Below are 24,604 nucleotides of genomic sequence, written 5' to 3'. Positions count from 1 at the left end.
GTAAGAGACAAAAATAAAGACTCAAGAAACATACATTATAGACAATCAAGAGGTTTATCTTCATATCTAAATAAATTTGAAAACTTATTTTAAAAGAAAATATTCTTTGCTTTGAACAACCATCAAAAAAATTGAAGTAAAAAATTTAAAATCTGTGTACTTTTGTACTTTTGTCCCTCTTTTCAAAAACATTTGAATTGGCGCATATAGATCAATTAGCAGGTCATATGGGAAAAAAACAAAACCATTGCGAATGCTATTCGATTTTTTTTTGGCCAGGTATGTACAAATGGATAACCCAGTTAATAGCAGGATGCCCCGACTGTCAAAAAAATAAACACAAACGTCACAATCTAAACCAAGCACTTTTAGAACAATGGACGGATACAGTACCTGTTCCGTTTCATACTGAACACACAGATCTTAAAAGACCGATTTATCCTACATCAAACGGAAATAAACACTTTTTACTGGTAGTAGATTCATTTTCTCGATTCCTCCAAATATATCCAGTAGCTAACACTACCGCCATTGAAACAATAAAAACTTAAGAAAAATTTCCTTCTCACGTTTCGTATTCCATAAAACCTGGTCTATAATAAAGAAACGGCTTTTATGAACGAAGATTTTACTAGTTGGCTTCATGAACTAGGATTAACACATGCTACCAGAATCGCATTTTAATCATTCAAATACAAAACAAACAACTAGGAACACATTTCAGAGTTTTTTGAATAAGCAAAAGGAAGTTGAAGTGATCTAGCTGCGGAGTTCGCTTTCGCTCATAACACCACTATCAACGCAACTACTGGATTAAAACCATACGAAAATGTTTTCGGACAAAAACCTCACATACTGATTTCTTTAAGGCTAGGACTACTTCGAAACTCAGAATTAACGTGCAACTCCGAATTCTGTGCTAGTCTCCCATTACTCAGATCTTCTTTACGGACATCATCAAACTGAATTATACAACCGTTATTAAAACCAAAAATTAACACTTCACTACTTTTACGAGAGAACTAATTTAAATACATTTATAATACATCTTACAAAAAAAGCCTTGAATTCAATGCAAAAAAAATCACAAATATAAAACAAATATAAACTAGGAAAACCTTTAGAAGTCGATCAAAGCGTTTTCATGGAAAAACATTCCATAGAACATGGCGAATCAAAAAAAATACAAGAGCTACGATCACGCCCATATACAATAGCAAGCAAAGTAACGAATGTAAACTATGAGATACAACTAGATTCAGATCAAACTATAAAAAAAGACAGCGCATCGAACAAAAAGCGAAGGAGCTAGTGAATGACTATATTTTGAAAGACCAATCAAATAATTTCTTCTCTGAATACCTAATGCAATCAAGGAACAAAACTGTCAATACACCACCAATCAACAAATCATTTCAAAACCCAATGGGTTCATCAGGTTATTTACCTGTCGAAATACGCCATAGACGACAAATAAATATAGAACTGCATGAAACTGAACAAGAAAAAACATTTACAAATAAAGACTCAGGGTTTCAAGAACATAACACAGACACTACAAAAATGCCACGTACGCCAAGATTAGCCCAAAGAAGAATAACCTCAACACCTCCTCATTCATATGATAGAATGGTAATAACCTCGATGACTTATCATTTATACCATCTACATCAAGACACCAGCTCCAAAATGGACAGCCATCTGTTCAAACAGGCTCGACAAACTCAAGACTTCAGAGACGTCGGCGACAACCCAGCTTCTAGCAAGTAGGATTCAACTAAATATTCTCTAATAGTGTAAGCTAAATAAAACTTAAAAACACATTTTGTAATCCCCGGGTCATCAATATGGATGTAAAAGGTTATTTATACTATGACCCCACACGTAACCGTCAATCAAACCAGTCATTTTTTCAGACTAAATGATTTTTTCAATAAAAATCAACCGAAACATTTACTTTCGCTAATTTTTAGCAACTTCGCGAAAATGATAAAACTGATTATTCTTCTTTCAACAATTATACCTCTTGTCATTCTACAGAATGATGATACGGAAAACGTGTCAAATTCTCTCAAATTTACCCACTATGACTGTTTAAGCTTGCAGAAAAATAAAATGTATGCTTAAAATCAAGTTGAAATGTATGCTCCATGTAGAATTAGTCCAGTAAACCTATATAATACCGATAGCACAATTAGCGTATATCAACTGTTTAAAGAACAAAATGATTGCAGTTATGTGTAAAATTAAAACATTTCCCATTCGTTTTAACTGCGGAATGTGAGCACGTTCTTCCATCGTTGAGAACATAAACATGATATCCTATGAAATTATTATACCACCAGAAGAATGCGAAAAAGCAGCAAAGATTAACAAAATCACTGTGAATAAAGATGAATACACTCATGAAGCAATTATAAAAATGAATGAAAGTATTTTACATCGCAGAAATGAAGGAACGTCATTAGACGGCGACAATTTGACATCATGTAAGAACAGGGGACAAGTAAAACACTATAGCTATGAAACGCACCTGCATAAAAAGAAACTCAAAGTGAACCTAGAAACACAACAAGTACAAAATCCTCACGGTATCCCATTAGCATGCACAGTACTCGAAGGTGGACGCGAATCAACATCATTAGACCCTTATGCTTACAAATGGGACATAACCGAAAACTGCGCAGTCACAAAACTTTTTTCTCAAAAACGAAATTGGTCAAGTACGGTAATAAGTTACGCTGATTTACTGAGTGACCCGGCACAATGGCTTAAATCTGAGAATTCGTATTTACAATAAGCAGCAAGAAGCAGGCCAGGAGCATTATAAAAAACAAATTTTGGGTCCTTGTACATTTCATATTCAGGCGGTTTTGACATGAACACTGGTAAATCCAGCAAGAAACGACACGATTGTGGAAAGTACTATAAAATGCAAATAAATGAGAACGATCAAATAAGAGTGAAACCTTTGAACTACCCTCTGGGATCAGGTAATTTTTCATTCTTCCTTGATGGACGTAACAATAAGAATTGGGATCCTTTTTGGCGCCATGATGGTACCGATGAAATTGATTACGAACCTCATCTGGGTGCAAAGTTAGATTACATAGTGTACTTTAATGCTAAGCAACTCAGACATTCCGAAATGACATTATTACAAAATCAATATGAACTCGGAAGAGCACAAATTCTAACAATAATGATGTTAATTTTACAAAACACCAGGCTTGCAGGATATATGCTAACTGGTAACCGCTCTATGTTCTTGGACACCAATGGACCAGTTGGCTGGCAATATTTCTGCCCTAAAAAAGTTTCACCTCTTAATGTTCTCGAAAAAAGTTTTGATCGAATACCGATCTACTATAATGGGCAAACGATGTTTGTCGACCCTATTACCCGCTAAAGTTTTCCTTTTGCCAACAAAAAACATTGCGTTGGTGGCTACAAACGTTTTTTCAACTTGATTTACATGGCAAATTATCTTAGTACCATTAATGCCGGCTCCAATACCTTTCAAGACTTTAATGTCACTCAACAAGATATAGAACATATTACGGATTTTCCAGTATACGATTCGAGACGCGCAGGCATGTATACACGAAAACAATTGAAAACTTTTTGGGATAACATCATTTATAACACAGCATCAACATCTATTCTAAAACAAATACCAGAACTGTTCTCCAAAATGGGTTTTCTCTAAATCACCTCATCGGAACATTCGGTTTCTCCCTTTTTTTCTCGGAAAAAAATCGGAATTTTGTTTGCCTGTTCTTTTTCTCAAATTTCTGCTAGCAATAATTGTAGCAATTATTGAAGCTTTAGAAATAAATAAGCTAACAAATCGTATTATGAGCTTCTGGAAGATAATGTTAAGTGCAACGTATAACATTTTCGTTCAGTCAATTTTTACTTCAATTTTTTCAAACGAAAACTCCAACCGTGAATCATCAGCAATGAGAAATTGAAGACAAAAAAAACTACGACAGCAAAACCTTAATCAAAATAATTACCAAGGGAGCACTGCTTCGACACATATAGTAGAGAAATCTGAGCCGGCAATACCTTTATAGCAACAAGATTCACGAAACGAACCTGGTCTATACCCAGACTTAAACAACGAAAAATAACATTTAGTACGGAATACTAGTATGAACATGTAATAGCATTACCTCTAGCCTAACAATCCCTCAATCAACAACCAACAACAACATTATAAAACCAATGTAAGGCAACAGTTTTCTATTTTAGATGCCCTCAAGAAAATTATGTATCTCTATAGACTAAAAGCTAGTCGATATTTTAGACAGACAAGTTCTTTTACTGATTCAATTTCCCACACGTGCAAATAATCTGTTCACACGAATAGCAGCTGTTGACTTACCTCATTTAGGAACCAATAATTTACCAAAATCCTTCATCACTCAAGTTTGATTATAAACTTTAGTATCCGAATGTAATTCAAGATTTTGAATATATAACTTATTTTATACTGATGTTTAGCAAAATGTTACATGACCCAAATATGAATTGGATCTGCAGAAATGCCGACCCCGCACCCAAGCAGTTCAAAAGAAAATTGCCTCTCTGAAAGAAGAGGCAATTGAAATCGGTAGTAAACTCTCCTAGTATGTCAATTGACGACGGGTAAAACAAAGACCCCAGAAACTTTCCCAGCCTGAAGCAAAGATTGGAACTACAAAAAGACAGAGAACTATAATTGGATACGGTGAACCCCCAATTTATAACCAGTTAAGAGTTTTCCATAAAACAGAACTACAACCGGCGGAAACTGCCATCCTTTGTAGATGTCGTCAACTCAACGACAATGAAAAAGGCATTGATGCCGATTGAATTTATAACTCAGCCAGAAAATTTAATAAAGGAAGAAACCAAATTCTGGAAAATAAAGAAAAGAGTAGAACAAGATTACATTTTGAGAGCAAAGCGAACTCAGATAACCATCCCATTTGAGGCTATAACTGCTTTCTCAAATCAACTAAAACCAAAGCAAAATGAGAGAGATGAAATCAAAGAACTTACAGATGGGATAAGCAGACTGACCTTTAAGAATAAAACGAAGAAGAAGAAAATAGTCAAACTACAGAAGAAACTAGAGTCTTCACAGAGGAAGATAGCGATCCTCAGAGCTTACTACGTGGATCAAGTAGCTGGAAAGAAACTCCAAAAAAAAAAGTTTTTCAAAATAAATCATTATTAAATTGCGTCCATTAACTTAAACTTGTATGCATTACCATTTTATTTGATGTTCTTTTTAATGTTCTAACTAAATTATTAAAGTGTTTAATTTTCACAATGGTAGCTGTAAGAATCAAACAGCTCATTTTTCTAAGAAAAAAGGGTGAATTGTAGTATCGCAAAAAAAAAACACGGACAAAAGACCATTGTCTAAATTGTTTATTGTTTATTTAACGACCAATTCAAAATTGGAGCTTGCCATTTAAAATAAAACCTCTTTTCACTAAATCAGATATTAACTGATTTTCCTAATAGAACTATAAAAAAATTTTTTGAAAATCTACTTCTTTTCAAATACTCGTCCACTTTTTCTCAGTTTTTCATGCTCAGTATATTAAAAGGGCAGCGGTTACTAACACGTACCTTTTAACCTTAACTTGAAACAAGATGGATAAATATTTAGCAGTCTTGCCGGCTGCACCGGAATTCTCCTGGCTTTGATTAAACAGATATGCACTTGCAATATGATGCATCAGAGAAAGTAATATGAATTTTAAATGAGACCAAACTGAAGGCTGCGGTTTTAATAAAAGCGACTAATAATTCGAAGATACTTGATTTGAAAAAATCAATGAAAATCTAGTTGAAAATTCCTTTATGAGAAAGGGAGAAAAAAGGAGCTGGTGAAACCTGAATACTTAAATATGAATCAGCCGCCGGTTTATACTAACGAACAAAAAGACTGGCCTGAAATCTTCAGTATTTCATTTTGCTCAGCCAGCAGCAAGTATTATAACTTAACAACTTTAATTTTAAAATGAATAAATTTTCTCTTTCACTCTTACAAAAATATAAAACTAGTCTTCTTAAATAATTCTAATCTAAAAATAATTCTCTTTCTGAATTCGATAAAAAACATAAATCGTGATAAGTAAAATCGATGAAACATGGATCACAAGGACGAAACGGACACGAATACTGCTGACTACCCAACAGAAGTGGACTTAACCAGGAGTGACTGGAGAGTACTACACAATCATCAACCTAAGTAAGAAGAAAAAATTTTGATGAACAAATAAAAGTAATTAATCCACCCCTCATAGGTATATTTCTTAAAGCTGTTCGTTTCAATTTATTAATCTAATAACCTTGTGCTTTGTATTCATCCAATTAATTAATTCATACTTTTTGTAACTATTGTTCCTACAATAACGTTTGTCAAGAAAACTTGACGATCTAAGGTGAGACTTACTTATAACTTAGGATAGACTACTAAGCAATCAACCAGCAATGATCGCCAAGTAAAGCTCGCCTAGATTAATAACTCGAAATTAGACCAAAAGTCTAGACCAAACGCGCTTTTCACAGTTTTGAGGTACACTTTTTAATGTGGTTCAAATCACAGCTGAGAGACCTTCAATCTGATATATCACTCAGCGCATTCCGATTATGATTTTTAGAACCTCATTTTGAGTGAAAAAAAGAAAGAAAGTACAAGGTTAGCCGGTTGCTGTGCAAGTAGCACAGAATGTTCCGACCATATTAAAAAAACTACAAAAAAATTGAGAATCAATAAAATTTGTTAAAATTAATCTTGCCAGGGATTTGCCAAATAAGCTTTCAAAACTTATTTCCGTTTACAAGTTATCATATTTTTATTCGGTCAAAATTGGTTGAAAAACTAAAAATTTCAAACCGGTTTTTCTTGACACTGGATATTTTTTCTTGAAAATTAGTTAATGTTAGTTAGATAATTTTGTAATTTTTATTATGTTAGATATTTTCGTAAAAATTAATTAATTACGACTGAAAGCGCTTTAAAAAGACATATCATTCGACCCATTCCAATGATTGTTTGTGGTGCCTGTTTTTGCCTGGAAAACAAAAAAGAAAAACTAAAACACACTCGAATCCAATAAAAAACAATACGCAACATGATCAAACACAGTTTGCCGTGCTTGAGTAAACAAAAAGTTTCCCCTGATACTATTTTTTAATTCTTTTTCCTTACGGGGCCAAACTGTGCATTTTGTGCATTGTAAGCGGATTCCGCAACAAGGACGCTCCCTTTGTTCTTCTTTTGTTCTTTAGTTTTCTTTGATCGTTCCGACAAAATTTTGCCATGTTTAAAGACTTGGCTCTGGAATCGAGGAACATACAAACACAAAATTTTGCTCCTATCCAGTGCACAGTTTGGCCTCGTAATGTTGGTCACGTTTTTTATCCCAAAGGGCCTAAGAAAATTCACAAGACTGGATATAACAAAACTAATATCGAAACTTAGATTTGAAGTCTTTAAAAAACACAATTTTTAACTTTCATATGCCATTTCAAAAAAGAGTGACTCCAGAAAAGGTATCAAAAGCCTTCTGATGGTAAAATTTTTGAAGTCTTGTGCAGGTTTCGACAAAAGAAAAGTATATAAATTGATCGCACTTTTTTTTGTCGGTTTATCATAACCATTAATCAGAATTTGTGCTCATCCTGGAACTGTGCATTAACCTGTAAATTTCAGTGATTTATTTTGCTTGTTGCTTGTTTTCAATGTTCTCAATGTCATTCAAAAATCATTTCCCGTTTCATTCTAAAGTTTTCACTCATTTATCGCATTTTTTTGTCAAAAACTGATGATCACAAAGAAAAAATTTTCAGGTTTCATTCGAGTCAAAACTTGATTTGAAGCATTTGAACTTGAATTATGCAACAAAAATTTTCGAGCTTTTGTTAATTCGAATGAGTCAAACAGAATCCGAAAAAGCAAGGCCGGTCAAAATCTGGACTGATTCATACTTCTACAAGCACAGATGTCTGGAAAATTCGTTCAAGGAACTAATTTTACGCGTCTATTACCGATTTTGGGCAAAAAAGTTGCCTGTTCGAAAAGACTACGAAATGCTGCATGTATTTGTAAAACAGCCGATGCATTTGAGACACTCAGTCTGTTACCAAGTTTTGACTGATTTGATCAGAGTGCGAGAAAAACTAGACTTGAAACATATTTATTATCGAGAACTCAAGTATTTTCTTCGTAAGTTAATACGAATTATTTACCCGAGATTCAGAAGTGCGGGACCTTTGTCAGTTTCCAAAATGTCAGTTACAAGCAATTTCTTAACTGAAACAAGGCATGGATCACTGGAACACATCAACAAAATGGACGGAAAATATAAGTTGCTCAAAGCTGAAGGTGATTGCCCCGACGGTTTTGTTCGCATCTCAAAAATTGTTCGAAAAATTACAGGAGTTCACAAACGGGCTCCCAAAAAAAGGTTCAGACGGGTTACCAGTTGGCAGTCGGGGTCATCGAAGGTCGGCGATGATTCGTCAACGACTTACGACAAGCCGGCTCCTGCATTTGCAAGTGACTCATCTCAAAGCGAAATATCATCTCATTCGGAAACATACGAAGACACCTCAGAATCTAGATTACAACCGGGAAATCAGAATCTACGAATGGGAAGCGAGCACGTATTTGACTCATCATTCAGTTCAGTCTCAGATATTCAGCTAGGGTCGGCACAGAAGCTTCCGAGCTTGGTTGTAGACTCAATTCCCGTTGCCACTAGTTCGGAAGCCGGAAAAACTGGTACTGGAAAGAATGTTCAGAAAAACGGAAAGACAACTGTTTCCGATGCCTTGAGAGTTTCAATAATGGACACAAAACTGCAACAAGGTCAATTGAACCCCGATAGCTCTGATGCTACAAGTGAATTAGAGTCTTCAGAACAAGGATTTCTCAAAAATATCAAAGGAATTTTCAGCAAAGGTGACAAACAAAGTAAAAACAAAACTAGGGCAAAGCGACAGCACGCTAAGAGCGCTGGGAAAAAAGGTCAAAAGTCAAATGAGGGTTCTGACATGTCGGAAATTGGCAGTTCAAAATCAGTTTCGTTCAAAGACAAAGAGAAGAACGCGACTCAAGTGCAGAATTATGAAGAAATGGGTGTTTTGGATGTCGGTGAGCTGGAAAAGTTCCAGCAGGAGGCCCAGTTTTGGAGACACGAGCCAGGAATTGTGCGAAGGACAAGTATCCATGGACGCATGTCGATGCTCTTCAAATCTGCTTTCAGAGTGGGCGCGAAAGATGTAAATACTAATTTTAACTTTTTTCTTATTAGATTTCAAAAAAAACGAAGAGTGTCTCATTTTTCAGACAAATTGAAACACTAAAACAGAATGCTTAAAAATTGGCTCAACGGCGATATTGGATTGTTTTTTTTTCTGATGAGATTCCAAATCATCGCAATTTCAAAATCAGTGTTCTTATTTAGAGATTAGGCTTAATCAAATTGAACTCGTTAAGCTTAGTCTATCAAAAAACGTGGTTGTTCTTACTTTTAAAAAACGAAAAAATTGCTGCAGAATGACATTGGTATTTATGTTTGCACTTTGGTAGAGCGACTGTCTCTGGCGTGAGTTGCATGATGCGGAGTTGAAAGCGAGCAACTTCAAGACACGCTTCATCTTCATTGACCCGTCCCGACTGGTCATGACAGTCCACTCCTACCTCATCAAAGCCATAGACCAACTGCGGGTATGGGCCATAACTCACTTTCGCTCTCTTCTTTTCAATGGCCACACAACTAACTTTGGCATGCCAATTTTCAGGCGTTTTTTTAAAATAAATTGCCGTTTGATTTTTTTCTCAAAGGCGTTTGTCTGTGATATGTTTGTCTGGAGCAATATTGCTGAATCAGTATATGAGAATTTTGATACTGCTGCAACATTAATCAAAACGCTCAGAACTAACTACTACCTGAAAAATCAGTTTAAGGCATTCGTATTGTGTATGCCCTTTTCAAATGTCTTTTCTCTTTGGTACCATTATTTTATTGTATAAATATTGTGGCGGATATGTATTATTTTGAACTGAAGGGCTCAAACTCAAAATAAAATAAAATTCATTGAAGAAGAAGTTGATTTGAACTTGTTGGATTTTTCTCAATTTAATTTTTTGGAAATGAGGATATTTTAGAGGGAAAGAATTCAAGCAAAAAGTATGACTCCATGTCCTTTTAAAAAGACAAACTTTACTCTTTAAGTATAATTTTTTTGGCATTGCAGACAGGGGGAACAAATTGATTTTCTGAGCTCTTTCAATTCACTATAACCACCCTATTTTGATCAAACAATTTTCGGCTATAAACAGTTCAAAAAAGCGTTTTTTAGACACTTTTTTGAAAATTTCGACCAATTGGCGCGCGTTTTTTTGGCGCGCGCTCTTCCTCAAAGTTAGTATATTTTGGCGCCTTAAGCGCCTTTAGAAAAATTTTAGGGTCGTTCGGCCAAAAGTGGATTTCGTAAAAAATACCAAAGGGGGACGGCAGGGGGTCGGCAGGGGGTCGAATCCCTGAGGAGGCGGCGTCCGCCCCCTCCCCCGCCCCGCAACGCCCCCTCCCTAATCAGTCAGTTGGTCAGCCAAAATAAAGGATATATTAAAAAAGAACCAAAGAAAGGAACTGAAGGAGACCCCAACAAAACCCACCCCAAACTGTAGAGTATATTTCTGTCTGTAGATTGTGCAGAAGAATATGTTCTCTTACTTGTTGGAGCTGAAAAATCACTTGACACTGAAGCAGAAAGATCTCAAGAGGAGAGCTGTGGGAGGGGGCAAGGACAGGAGAAAGCAGGAAGCAGACAATGCCAGAATCACTGGAGGCGATGTCGCCATCTGGGTATGTTTTGCACCATCATGAATACCATCTTCATTTTGAATGTCTTTTACATCTTTAAACAATTTTTTCTTCAATTTGAAGCAATAAATATCTGCAATAAACTGTCTCATCAGCAAAAGTGGACTTACTCCACTTTATTGTTCCGGTTTCCGAAGGAAAGAACGGTAAAAATGTAGTTGGAGTGGTTTTTTTTAGATTTTTTTTCAGTAATTTTTTTTATTGAAAAATATTTGGCCAAAAACATCTTATACCACCAATGTCCTGGGCTCAAATGTAGACAAGCATTTTTTCGGAAACAATCGCAATGAAAAATGATAATTTTTTCAAAATAATTTTTCGAGAAACTGAGGGTTGAAAGCTGCCAGTTTGACAGTATTGAGGTAATGTTTTTGTTTCGACTATCAAATAAAATGCGGCGTATTTATGCGCTGGGTGGTTTTCTTATTCAGTCGAATTTCGGTGATCCAAAAAGAAAATTTTAACGAAAAAAGTGACAGGATGTTTGTAGTCGATTCATTTTTCCTAAATTTGATAAATTTAACTATCATGTTTTGACGGAATGCTTTGTATCAACTAAGAGACATCACCGGATCCATCCCGGATATAAAAAACGGGGCCTAGGAAATTAGACGACAAAAAATTGGACGACCGTAAAGAAACGGAATTTACGGTCAACCAGTATTTACTCAGCCAACATTTATTTTAAGTCTGTAAACAAATTTCTTGCAATTTACTCGCAAGTTATTGTCTAAAATGGACAACGAGTATTTACTCAGCCAAAAGATAATTTAGGTCTGTATGTAAACATATTTCACGCAAGTTATTGTCCGAATTCCGTCTTTTTTGATCGTCGAATTTGCTGGTCGCCTAATTTCCTAAGCCCCAAAAAACTCCCTCGCGATTGTTTCCGGTAAAAGTATGCCAACTCTAGATAAAATAATTTAAAATGATATTTTAGAAAATTTTTTCAATTTTTACAAAATAAAATTCACCTAATATTCTTTAAATGGCTTCGGCAGGATATATTTAAGGCTCCGGCAGGATCCAGGAAAAACTGCTTTAAATTTAAAACCGATAGAAAAATTTTACCCATATAAATTACCGAATAAGTTTGAATACCAATGAGAGCTGAACAATTGTTCTGACCACTGAAAATGGGGATTAATTTTGTATTCGGGTGTTTGTTATTTTTTTTGTAAAATCAGGAACCACAAACAATCACCGCAATCTCCGGTTTAAACATTTTGAAATTAAATCTAAATTCAAGCAAATAAAGCGAGCGAGTTACGTTTGTTTTTGTAGGTAGAGTTTGGCGTCCAATAGCTAATTTAAGCCTGATTTGAGCCGTGAAAACTTTGTTAGTTTATCAGCGCCATTCTGGGAATCAAAAACTTCAAAATCAATAAATTTCTGCAAAAAAAATTTTAAAAAAAAATATTTCAAAATTATTTTTCTGATTGTATTGGTTTTTTTAGTAATTTTTTTAATAACTGGTGTTCATTATGCTTATTTTACTATGAATGTCGATTATGCTTAACTTCTAGGTTTTCGTTCAGATCCATTTATCACACCACGAAAAAAACGACACTAATTTGGAAAAAAAATACTTTGAAAAAGAAACTATGGTCGGAACATTCTGTGCTAATTGCACATTAACTGGCTATCCTTGTTTAAAATATGAAATAGCTTCATTATTAGACATAGTTTTGGGTTTTATCTATCACAGGACCTATCTAACAGCATTAAGTTTCTGCGATTAAAAAAGAAAGTTTCAGAAATATCAGCATAAGCACATGTATTCCAAACGCTTAACGACAGGGTACTTTTTTGTAGCTGTTTTTTTTTTTCAGAGCACAAAAATTTTTGACGAATGGGTCGCTCACACGGACGCAACACACAACAGTCTGAGCAATCTGAAACACTGTCTTAAACACATGACGATGAGACTGGATAAAGTCTGCAACGAAATGCTTGCTCTCTTAGACGCGCAGAAAGAAAACACTCTCAAAACTTCAGTGAAACTGAGACAGTTTTCTCTTTCGAGTCCGAGTCACACGATGGAAAATATGTGGTCTCTGTTTTCAACCAGGCTTCTAGAAATGGTGATTACAGATTACAACAATATAGGATACATGCAAATGGTGGTGTTCAACAACCTACCCGAGCATCGAGAAATGCCCTACCCGTCAGGTGTGGCGATGTTGATCAGACAACGATTGAAACGGAAGATTTCAATCATAGATGAAGATTTTATTATTCTCGACCATATCCTGAAAAAGTTATAGACTCTTAATGGTATCCCTTTTGCTTGTAATTATCTAATATAGAGGCTTGTATTTAGACCGTTTGACCTTGAAATCACATCTTTTTGAAATCCTTTAAAGAGCAATGGCTAGTAAAAATTGAAAGATAAGTATGAAAAAGGCCATTTTCCGGCTGATGATTGTTAGGCAAAGGATCTTCTCTCATCCCATTGCGAAGCTTTTGAACGTTTTTCAGCACTTTTTGACTCATGACCAAACTATTGAAATAAAAAATTAAGGATACGATGGGTAATTGAGTGTAACAGTAAAAAGTTTTAAAAAAGGTCGAAAAATTTCTAACAGTAGAACTAGGAAACAATTTGCATTTTCAAAATTTCTCAGTTTTCAACAGTTTCACTTCTCCCTAAATAGACCAAAAGAACTGTCACCACTAGAGAAAGCAAACTCAAACCACTTTTTAATTTAGATTAATAACATTTTTTTTCGAATACCGGATTGTTTGATAGAAAAATTTGCCAAATAATTTGATATTGACAAAAAATTTTTTAATTTTCGAAAAAAGGTGTTAAAGGAAAACTGACGATACGCAGTGAAGTTATTGAAAATTTAAATGAACTTCGTACTTGTAAACGTGGGGTAATTCACAATATCTCTAGGCCGGCTTTTCTCACTCGCTATCGTCCCTCGCACCGCCGCAATATGTTCCCTTTAGTACTGGGGTCAGTGGGGCAACCGATTCCCAGTACTGTTTACAATCCCAAAAGGGTTGATTTGGTGGTTGGCTTCTCTGTATCGTACTATGCTGCTTGCCCCGTGATCTGTGCTCTTCCGACTGTATCTCACTCGTCAATCAATAGTCGATCGCAACAAAATTTCCAATAATAAGAATGAATTAAGAAATAAATATAACTAAATACAGAGTAGCCTATAAATGGCTGGAATATAAATTAATCGTTCAATTAAAGAAAAGGGTCTGCGATTTATATTAACTAACTAACTGCCTTCAACAGTCATTTATTTTCCAACCCTAATTATCTTCAGAGCTACAGTTTAATCCCGAAAGTACTTTAGAAAGAAATCACCTCACCCGATAAATTAACAACTTTCACGAAGTTGTTCCTTTAAGGCTTTTTGTAATTCTTCCAACCGACTTACTTAGTCTTCGTTCATTTTCGTTCTCTGTTGACTTTGAGAATCAAGCGACTACCTTAGCTTGTAGCCCAATTTGTTCTCTAACTAACTGAGAACCAACTACTCTTGATAGTAGCTCACTCTGTTCTGCTTAAGGATAAGCTGCTTGCTATTCTCTAAAATATTTGTCTATTTGAGTTTTAGTTATAGTTAGAGTTCTGACATTCCGCATAAGTCTTAACTTTTACTGATGTGCCTCCTACGCAGCGTTCCAGATCTTAAACCCAGCATGATCACATTAATTTAAATGCCAAGTTCAAAATGCCAACCAAAGCTATGCTAAGCAAATAACAAATGCAACTTCAATTTAATTCAAGCTATATTTACATATCAAAATGCCCAAGGACTTTATTTAATTTTCCCGTATCTTTTCCCTTTTCCCGTGACTGGGATAATTTCCCAGTGAACTTAATTTCCCGTTTATCACAATCCGAAATTTCCCATACGTAACCTATTCAAATTTCAACCTGATCGACCTTCAGTTTTTGCCGTTCCCTTAACTGGGGTCCAATTGAGTCAATAAAACACCCTCCAGAAGCCAATGGAATATCCTGTATATTCCTAACATTCAGATTATTTTATTCCCCTATTTCCGTGTTTATACCGCCAAAATAATATGCGACTACTTTTCTGTGCCATTGACGCATTTTCTATTAATAGTTCAATCACCAAGTTAAATTGAACCCAATGTTTGTTTAGGTAAATCTTAATAATTCCAAAATATACCACTTCAGAGCTACAGTTTAAATGAACTTCGTACTTGTAACCTACCATAAGGTCCTTACGTCCATCACTCACTATTACATGCCCAGGTTACTATAGCATGTAATACAGTAGAATCACCAATTCTACAGTCTTCCCTTCTAGTCTATTATTCTCCCGAATATTGCTAAAAGTAACTCCTAACAAGGCCTAATGATAAGTTACATAAATCTTCGATTCGCTATGCTCCCTAACACTTAGTCGTTTTCTCTCCCTTAAAAGTCTTACCCTTAAAATATCGCGGACCCAACAGTTAGTCCCCGTTAAATAAACAATGATATAGCACAAAAAGTAACCTTAGAGGGGACGTAACTGAATTAATTTTACTCTTCATGGTACGATCCAACCCTTTCACATTCATAATCATCACTATCAATTGTCTGCACAATAGTTCAGGTGGGATCGCACTCAATGAAAAAAAACACCAACTAATGAGATAAAAAAGAGACAGTTTACTATTGTAAGTTTTAGCTCACAAACTCGTCAATTCCAAACCGTACAGGTGGTCTCCTTACTCGAGTTGGTCGACCACCATCATCTGCAGTTCCCATTTCTATCACCGGTTCGGCAGCCATCACCCCGCCAGGTGGTCTGTCTTCCGCCTGACAGGGTTGATTCGCTGGCTCCTCTTCCCTTCTGGCCTCCAGCTCCGTCGCTTCGTATGCCTCAATCGCATCTTCTCCCCGCCTAGCCTCTTCTCGCGTCATTCGTGGTGGATCAGCGAAGTGTTCGGGCATCGCCCGAATTCGCACATTCCTCCCGGGCGGATTAAATTGTGGCTCGACTGCTCGATCTCTCACAGGCAACAATCTCACTGGGACATCTCGTGGGCCTGGATCATGGCTAAAACCCTCCCCGTTGTTCGCCCTCAACAACTCCTCTTCATCATACATCTCCGGGTCATCGAAGAAGTTAACCGACCGATAGGGTGTCGGTCGCTTGCTGCTTGTAGCTTCATCTGACTGTGCCGTCTCCTTTTTGAATCGCTTCAGCATGTTGAAGTGCAAGAACTTGACTTTGCTAGGAGTTGACTCCTTTGCCATCTTGTAGTTCACTTCAGACATTCTCGCCAGTACAACATAAGGTCCTCCCCATGGATCAAAATGCTTCCTCGACTTGAATTTTTCCTTTGCCCACACCCAGACTTTATCTCCAGCTGCGTATGGTTCTCCATGAACTTTTTTCCAGTACTGATCCTCCTGTCGTCGTTGATCCATCCCAACGATTTCTCTTGCACTGCTATGAGCATCTCGGAAGAGCTCATCTAGTTCCTCTGCAAAACCATCCCTCGTCAGCACTTTGTCGTGAGGTTTCGCGTAGAACAGGTCAATGGGGTACTGGCATTCCTGACCATGAACCATAAGGTCAGTAACCTATTCAAATTTCAACCTGATCGACCTTCAGTTTTTGCCGTTCCCTTAACTGGGGTCCAATTGAGTCAATAAAACACCCTCCAGAAGCCAATGGAATATCCTGTATATTCCTAACATTCAGATTATTTAATTCCCCTATTTCCGTGTTTATACCGCTAAAATATTATGCGACTACTTTTCTGTGCCATTGACGCATTTTCTATTAATAGTTCAATCACCAAGTTAAATTGAACCCAATGTTTGTTTAGGTAAATCTTAATAATTCCAAAATATACCACTTCAGAGCTACAGTTTAAATGAACTTCGTACTTGTAACCTACCATAAGGTCCTTACGTCCATCACTCACTATTACATGCCCAGGTTACTATAGCATGTAATACAGTAGAATCACCAATTCTACAGTCTTCCCTTCTAGTCTATTATTCTCCCGAATATTGCTAAAAGTAACTCCTAACAAGGCCTAATGATAAGTTACATAAATCTTCGATTCGCTATGCTCCCTAACACTTAGTCGTTTTCTCTCCCTTAAAAGTCTTACCCTTAAAATATCGCGGACCCAACAGTTAGTCCCTGTTAAATAAACAATGATATAGCACAAAGATTAACCTTAGAGGGGACGTAACTGAATTAATTTTACTCTTCATGGTACGATCCAACCCTTTCACATTCATAATCATCACTATCAATTGTCTGCACAATAGTTCAGGTGGGATCGCACTCAATGAAAAAAAACACCAACTAATGAGATAAAAAAAGAGACAGTTTACTATTGTAAGTTTTAACTCACAAACTCGTCAATTCCAAACCGTACAGGTGGTCTCCTTACTCGAGTTGGTCGACCACCATCATCTGCAGTTCCCATTTCTATCACCGGTTCGGCAGCCATCACCCCGCCAGGTGGTCTGTCTTCCGCCTGACAGGGTTGATTCGCTGGCTCCTCTTCCTTTCTGGCCTCCATCTCCGTCGCTTCGTATGCCTCAATCGCATCTTCTCCCCGCCTAGCCACTTCTCGCATCATTCGTGGTGGATCAGCGAAGTGTTCGGGCATCGCCCGAATTCGCACATTCCTCCCGGGCGGATTAAATTGTGGCTCGACTGCTCGATCTCTCACAGGCAACAATCTCACTGGGACATCTCGTGGGCCTGGATCATGGCTAAAACCCTCCCCGTTGTTCGCCCACAACAACTCCTCTTCATCATACATCTCCGGGTCATCGAAGAAGTTAACCGACCGATAGGGTGTCGGTCGCTTGCTGCTTGTAGCTTCATCTGACTGTGCCGTCTCCTTTTTGAATCGCTTCAGTATGTTGAAGTGCAAGAACTTGACTTTGCTAGGAGTTGACTCCTTTGCCATCTTGTAGTTCACTTGTAGTCCATCTTGTAGTCCTCCCCATGAATCAAAATGCTTCCTCGACTTGAATTTTTCCTTTGCCCACACCCAGACTTTATCTCCAGCTGCGTATAGTTCTCCATGAACTTTTTTCCAGTACTGATCCTCCTGTCGTCGTTGATCCATCCCAACGATTTCTCTTGCACTGCTATGAGCATCTCGGAAGAGCTCATCTAGTTCCTCTGCAAAACCATCCCTCGTCAGCACTTTGTCGTGAGGTTTCGCGTAGAACAGGTCAATGGGGTACTGGCATTCCTGACTATGAACCAGACTGAATGGTGTCGCTCCCGTCGTCCGATGAATAGTCGTGTTGTTTACAAAACTCAAATACGGCAACATCGTATCCCACGTCTTTGGGTTCTCCGCACAGTACTTTGAAATCAACTTCGTCATCTTATCGTTATATCGCCCTGTCAGCTCTCAACCTTCGGGTTTGTATGGCAAAGTCGGAGTTACATCAATTGCCAGGAGTCGGCACATCTCCTTGATCAGTTTACTGGCAAAGACTTTCCCCTGGTCCGTACGCAAAGCATTGGGAGTTCCAAACTTCAGTACCCAATGTTCCACAATTGCCTGAGCCACGTCTGATGCATCTGTTGATACAAGAGGGACTGCAATCGCATACATCGTGAACATGTCCGTCATCACCAATACATGCTTCGCTCTTGTCCGCGTCACCATCGTCATTGGACCCAATATGTCCACTGCCATCGTACTGAATCTGATTCCGGGATCAAAAGGGGCCTGAACCGCAGCTCGTTTCCTTTTCCCACTGGCACTCTGTGCGGCTTGTCTTAAGCCCCACTGGACTTTTCTTTGGACATCCGTCCTCATCGTCGGCCACCAGTATCGTCGTCGTATCTTCGCCAACATCTTCTCGGTTGCAAGCTGTCCCCCTCTGGTCTCCATTGAATCAAACTGTCCGAGGATTTCCTTTCGTCCTGCTGCTGGAACAACCGTCAAAAGTGTCGGCTTCGACCCATCTCTCTGGAACCATTTCTTGTAAAGTATTCCTCCCCGAATACTCAACTCATCCCATCTTGACCAGTAGGCCAGTGCCTCAGGTCCGTACTGAATTGCCTGCTCCTTCGGAATAAGTTTCGTTCCCAATGAAGGCATATCGTTCATCTCATCTGCTGTTCCTGCCCAGTAGAATACTTGCGCAATCGCTTCGTCTTCTTCCTGCATTGTCGCAATCTCTTCGTTCTTTCGTTCCCGTCGAATCGCGTCGCTGTCGACTACTTCGTCCACCTCTGTCTCGTGAACCACTGCAACTCTTTCTGTTCTGCCTCCTCCACGAGTTCGTCTCAAAGCTTCATCTAATAAAACAGGCTTTGGGCACGCGTACATTTCGTATTCCTTCACTTTTGTTTCTTGAACCACGTTTATGCTGTGATCGTCATAACTCGTCGGCCATCCTTCCAAGATTTTGTCAGGAGACTCCACTGCCGCTGTTAACTTCGCAATCAGCCTCTTCCGCATGTCTGATCTTGGAATATGATTTCCTTCAATCTGTCCGCCCGGTTCATGTGGCAGAGAGGACATCCGTTCCTGAGAAGGCCTATGAGTCAAATGCCATATGGGTACCATTGAACCTTCTCTCGACCCCGTCCACAAGAAATCTTCTCCGCGACTGAACACCAAAGAGCACTGATACTCTTTCATCAATCGTAGTCCTAGGACCATCTCAGCTTTCAGTTTCGGGACCACAAGCGCTTCGATTTCTTCGGCAATGTCGCCCAATTTGAAGCGAGTTCTGACAACTCCGTCGACCGCCATTATTTGTCCGTCTGCTGTCTCCAGTCGACCTACATAGCGTTCCATTGCCGATGCGTCAACCATTCTCCGCGCAACATCTGTCCTTATGAGGTCGGTGGTGGCTCCGGTATCAAGCTGCCCCTCAACATGGGTTCCGCCTACGCAAGCATTAACGACTGCTCCACGTGGATCGCTGACGTCATGACTGATCCCAACACGCTCGATGCGCGTCCGCGAATTCTGTTTCCTTTCCAACTTTGGGTCGTTCTCTCTGATCCTTGGTACTCGTTCCAATATCCATAGAACTTGTTCCTGCTCCAATATATTCTCGCTCTGCCCTTCTCCATCATTATTTGCATTCATATCGTAACGCGCGCAAGACTGAATTCCTGTAGCTTGCGTTTGCCTTTCCGCCTGCGGTTTCTTAAATTCGGCCGGGACAAATCCTCCTTCGAACTCGCCTACTGTCCCGGCCCTTGGTAGTTTAAATGGTTCGCGCTTCTATGGGGACATCCTTTTGCTATGTGGCCCACCTGTCCACAATTAAAACAACCACCCTGGGTCCATGGGTTGTTTCCACTCTGCCGCCCAATTGGGTTCGCAAAATCACGTTGGTGATTCTCTCCCTGTCGGGTGTGACTTTCTGACTTGGGGTTACATGGATCAACGAACCTACCTATCATTGTCGTTAAGTTCTGCATCTGGGCCATCATTTGAGCCGCCAGATCGTTGTGGCGTGATTCCTGCATCTGCATCTGCAATCTCACCTCTTCATACCTCGAACTCTGGACATCAATCTGCTTCGCCAGGTTGTTCTGAGCCTTCATCATTTGGTCCAGCCTCAGATCAGTGTGCGTCTGCAATCTCGTCAGCTCCTTCCGTAACTGTTGAGTCTCGGCAGTCAGCATACTGTCTCCGCCAGCCTCAGTCGTCAGGTCTTGAACATCGTGCACCAACCGAACGTGATTTGGCCATCTCCGACTCTTCATCCTGACTGTTTTGCGTACCATATCTAGAATCTGTGCTCGGGCCACCGCCTGGTTGAAATTCTCGAGGTCTTCTCGCAGAAGCATTTCCTGAAGCTCGAAATCACACAGTCCATCAGTGAACTGTTCGCGGTTCATGTCGTCTCGGGCTTGAGCTCCCAGTTTTGTATTTGCAACTTCACCCAAGGATCGCACTCGTCTTGCAAAATCTCTCAAGCCCTCGCCTTCCTTCTGCATGAGGTTGTTGAATTCAGCCCTCGCAGCTGATTGTGTCTGAAATGGCATCATCCTCTGATCGAGTTCCGCGAGCATTCTGCCGAGCGTTGGCTCCTCGAACCCGTCAACTTCCTCTCGAAAGTGAGCTGGCATACTCGTGAACTCATCCAATGCCCAGCCTGTCAGACAAGTCGGCAGCACCATCCTGGCCTGTTCATCGTCCCATCGATTGGCGTCTGCTATCCAGTCAAAGTGTTTCCTCCAGTCTTGCCAGTTCTGATAACTGCTCGAGGGAAACCGATCTGGTCGTATCGTACCAAACCCGAACACTCCCTGCTGCCTGTCAAGTGCATTCGCCGCTGCCAGTGCAGCTTCTGCCATAAGTTGTCTGTCTTGATCGTTCAGGGCCATCGCTTGTCAATCGTTCGTTCGCAATGCTCGTATTCACGCACAAATAGTCGTTGCAACTACAATCCAGAACAGCGCCCACCCAGGAGCGCCACTGTAAACGCAGGGGAATTCACAATATCTCTAGGCCGGCTTTTCTCACTCGCTATTGTCCCTCGCACCGCCGCAATATGTTCCCTTTAGTACTGGGGTCAGTGGGGCAACCGATTCCCGGTACTGTTTACAATCCCAAAAGGGTTGATTTGGTGGTTGGTTTCTCTGTATCGTACTATGCTGCTTGCCCCGTGATCTGTGCTCTTCCGACTGTATCTCACTCGTCAATCAATAGTCGATCGCAACAAAATTTCCAATAATAAGAATGACTTAAGAAATAAATATAACTAAATACAGAGTAGCCTATAAATGGCTGGAATATAAATTAATCGTTCAATTAAAGAAAAGGGTCTGCGATTTATATTAACTAACTAACTAACTGCCTTCAACAGTCAGTTATTTTCAACCCTAATTATCTTCAGAGCTACAGTTTAATCCCGAAAGTACTTTAGAAAGAAATCACCTCACCCGATAAATTAACAACTTTCACGAAGTTGTTGCTTTAAGGCTTTTTGAAATTCTTCCAACCGACTTACTTAGTCTTCGTCCACTTTCGTTCTCTGTTGACTTTGAGAATCAAGCGACTACCTTAGCTTGTAGCCCAATTTGTTCTCTAACTAACTGAGAACCAACTACTCTTAATAGTAGCTCACTCTGTTCTGCTTAAGGATAAGCTGCTTGCTATTCTCTATAATATTTGTCTATTTGAGTTTTAGTTATAGTTAGAGTTCTGACATTCCGCATAAGTCTTAATTTTTACTGATGTGCCTCCTACGCAGCGTTCCAGTTCTTAAACCCAGCATGATCACATTAATTTAAATGCCAAGTTCAAAATGCCAACCAAAGCTATGCTAAGCAAATAACAAATGCAACTTCAACTTAATTCAAGCTATATTTACATATCAAAATGCCCAAGGACTTTATTTAAATTTCCCGTATCTTTTGCCCTTTTCCCGTGACTGGGATAATTTCCCAGTGAACTTAATTTCCCGTTTATCATAATCCGAAAATTCCCATACGTAACCTATTCAAATTTCAACCTGATCGACCTTCAGGGTTTGCCGTTCCCTTAACTGGGGTCCAATCGAGTCAATAAAATACCCTCCAGAAGCCAATGGAATATCCTGTACATTCCTAACATTCAGATTATTTAATTCCCCTTTTCCCGTGTTTATACCGCCAAAATAATATGCGACTACTTTTCTGTGCCATTGACGTATTTTCTATTAATAGTTCAATCACCAAGTTAAATTGAACCCAATGTTTGTTTAGGTAACTCTTAATAATTCCAAAATATACCACTTTACATTAAACCAAAATATTCCATCGAATTCAGGGAAATGCCTAAACAAAATCCCATACCTACTAATCACCGCCCAAGATCCATAAAATAGCTCCATTACCCTTCCTGATTACCAAACATATGATTTGGGTTAACTTCCGGTGCTGAATTTAAGGGTTATGGGGCTAAAACTGCGAAAGGTCAAATAGAGGTCAACCCGGGGTCAAATCTCCCGTAATCGGCTCGAGGTCACATAGGGGTCCTATCTACCAAGTTTTGTCCATATCTGACAAATACATCCCAAGTTATCCCAATTTCAAGGTCCATTATCACTTTTCCCGGAAAAGGTCAATTAGCACCGGAAAGGTCAACTGGGAACTAAGACTTACAGGGGTCCATTTTACCGGGGTGGATCATACTACACATAAATGCCATAAAATCGATATGCCCTCGCGCATTATTTTTCGCAAATTGCTTATTAACACCTCCAAGGGGTGATTTTCCCAAGTGCTAATAGCCCGTGCCCTTGTCATCCAATCGGGTCCTTATCCTAACATACGATTTACCATGTCACTATCTATCATCCCTGTAAATTTCAGCTCCCTAGGGTCATTGGGGTTTGAGGAACAGCCTCCGGAAGTCGGGCGGGGGTTTGTTTGCTTAGGGCATAAATCGGGTCGGGGTGACCTTGGGGTTCCGAAACTTCAAACTTAAGCTTCCCTCGCCTAGGGCTACCACATACATAAGAATGAGCTCAATCAAACCAGTAGTTAAGGATTTCCGGTGGGGCCATTTGAACTTCCGGGAACCGTTATCATTCGGCCTCGGGGGGTCGAGCGGGTCCGGCCCTTTGCATGCCCGGGTCAAATCATCTCTAGTATCACCCCATTGAATTTCGTAAAGTTCGCTCCAGTAGCTCCCGAGTTGGGGGGAGTTGCTGGGAGCTATTCCATTGCCTATTTTTGCTAAGAAGGAGGATTAATTCCATGAACTGAAGCAATTACAAGTTTTAATTCAATCTTAACTTGATGACGAATCAGTCTTACGCCCAGGTTACTATAGCATGTAATACAGTAGAATCACCAATTCTACAGTACTGATATATGTAACAAATTTAAAAAAAATCTAACGGTGGTTGCACAAATTATGTGAATTATGATTAAATATCAAATTTTACCAATTTTCAATGATTTGAAGTTCTTTGCAAAATAGTGTAGTTTGTTTTTGTAATAAGCTGAAAGAGAAAACAAACTCGAGTAAACAAGTAAATTTTATTGCCATTAAAGCAATTTGCAGAAGTTTTGAACTTATTGCTGAGTCGGATTAGCTTGTGGCCTGCACTAGACGTTGGAAGAAAATTTTGCGCAACTAATTATTCTTAACTTTCAATTCTTTCTATCATTGCAAAAAATAATTGGAACTGAAAACACTTCAAATTTTGAGCTCAAGATGCCAGTTTTTTCAGATGGTGTAAAAACTTTGTCCATGTTGAAAAGTCTAAAATTTGTCGTTAAATTTGCTACACAGTTAAGCAGAATTGCTACACAGTTAGATTGCTACACAGTTAAGCAGAATGTTTTGACTCAAATTTGATTTTTTGGAGCTCTCCCAAAGCACTTTTTGTCCCTATTTTGGCCAAATTTCTTGCGCCGCGTTTTAAGGCAGTTTTGAAAAATTTTGACCAAAAAATTGCGTTTTTTTGGCGCGCGCTCCCCCCTCAAAATTAGTATATATTGGCGCCAAAGGCGCCTCTAGAACATTTTTAGGGTCAATCACCAAAAATGGATACTGGAAAATAGTACAAAGCAAGGACCCTTTGGGTCGGCAGGGGGTCGAATCCCTGAGGAAGAGGGGGGGGGGGGGGGGTCCAGCACCTCCGCCTCCCCTAAATCCGCCCCTGAAAGTGTTATTTATGGTTAATTCGTTGAGATTTTGGAAACTAGCGTGATTGGCGATGGAAATTTGATATTCAATGACTAGCTAGAAAGAATAAACTTCAA

The 24,604-nt window shown here is 39.0% G+C and overlaps 2 protein-coding genes across 2 annotated transcripts in view; both read left to right on the top strand.

Moving 5' to 3' along the window:
* Positions 1 to 24,604, top strand: part of LOC134853054 (proteasome subunit alpha type-6-like) — a 354,898-nt gene that overhangs the window by 157,354 nt on the left and 172,940 nt on the right. The gene's annotated exons all lie outside the window — the stretch shown is intronic.
* LOC134840868 (uncharacterized) lies at positions 7,939 to 13,165 on the top strand. Its single transcript, XM_063856825.1, has 4 exons — positions 7,939 to 9,291; positions 9,602 to 9,739; positions 10,722 to 10,880; positions 12,731 to 13,165. The coding sequence occupies exons 1-4, from the start codon at positions 7,939 to 7,941 to the stop codon at positions 13,163 to 13,165; spliced, it is 2,085 nt and encodes a 694-aa protein (XP_063712895.1).

This window comes from Symsagittifera roscoffensis, chromosome 1, assembly GCF_963678635.1.
Source record: "Symsagittifera roscoffensis chromosome 1, txSymRosc1.1, whole genome shotgun sequence".
Taxonomy (NCBI): domain Eukaryota; kingdom Metazoa; phylum Xenacoelomorpha; order Acoela; family Convolutidae; genus Symsagittifera; species Symsagittifera roscoffensis.
The sequence above is the reverse complement of the archived record's forward strand: the minus strand, read 5'-3'. Positions and strand labels throughout refer to the sequence as shown.

Excerpts from the sequence above, each read along its gene's own strand:
- LOC134840868 (XM_063856825.1), top strand. The coding sequence starts at position 7,939 with ATGAGTCAAACAGAATCCGAAAAAGCAAGGCCGGTCAAAATCTGGACT. Across the intron at positions 9,292-9,601 it reads TCAGAGTGGGCGCGAAAGAT|AGCGACTGTCTCTGGCGTGA; the intron begins GTAAATACTAAT and ends GCACTTTGGTAG. Across the intron at positions 10,881-12,730 it reads GAGGCGATGTCGCCATCTGG|AGCACAAAAATTTTTGACGA; the intron begins GTATGTTTTGCA and ends TTTTTTTTTCAG.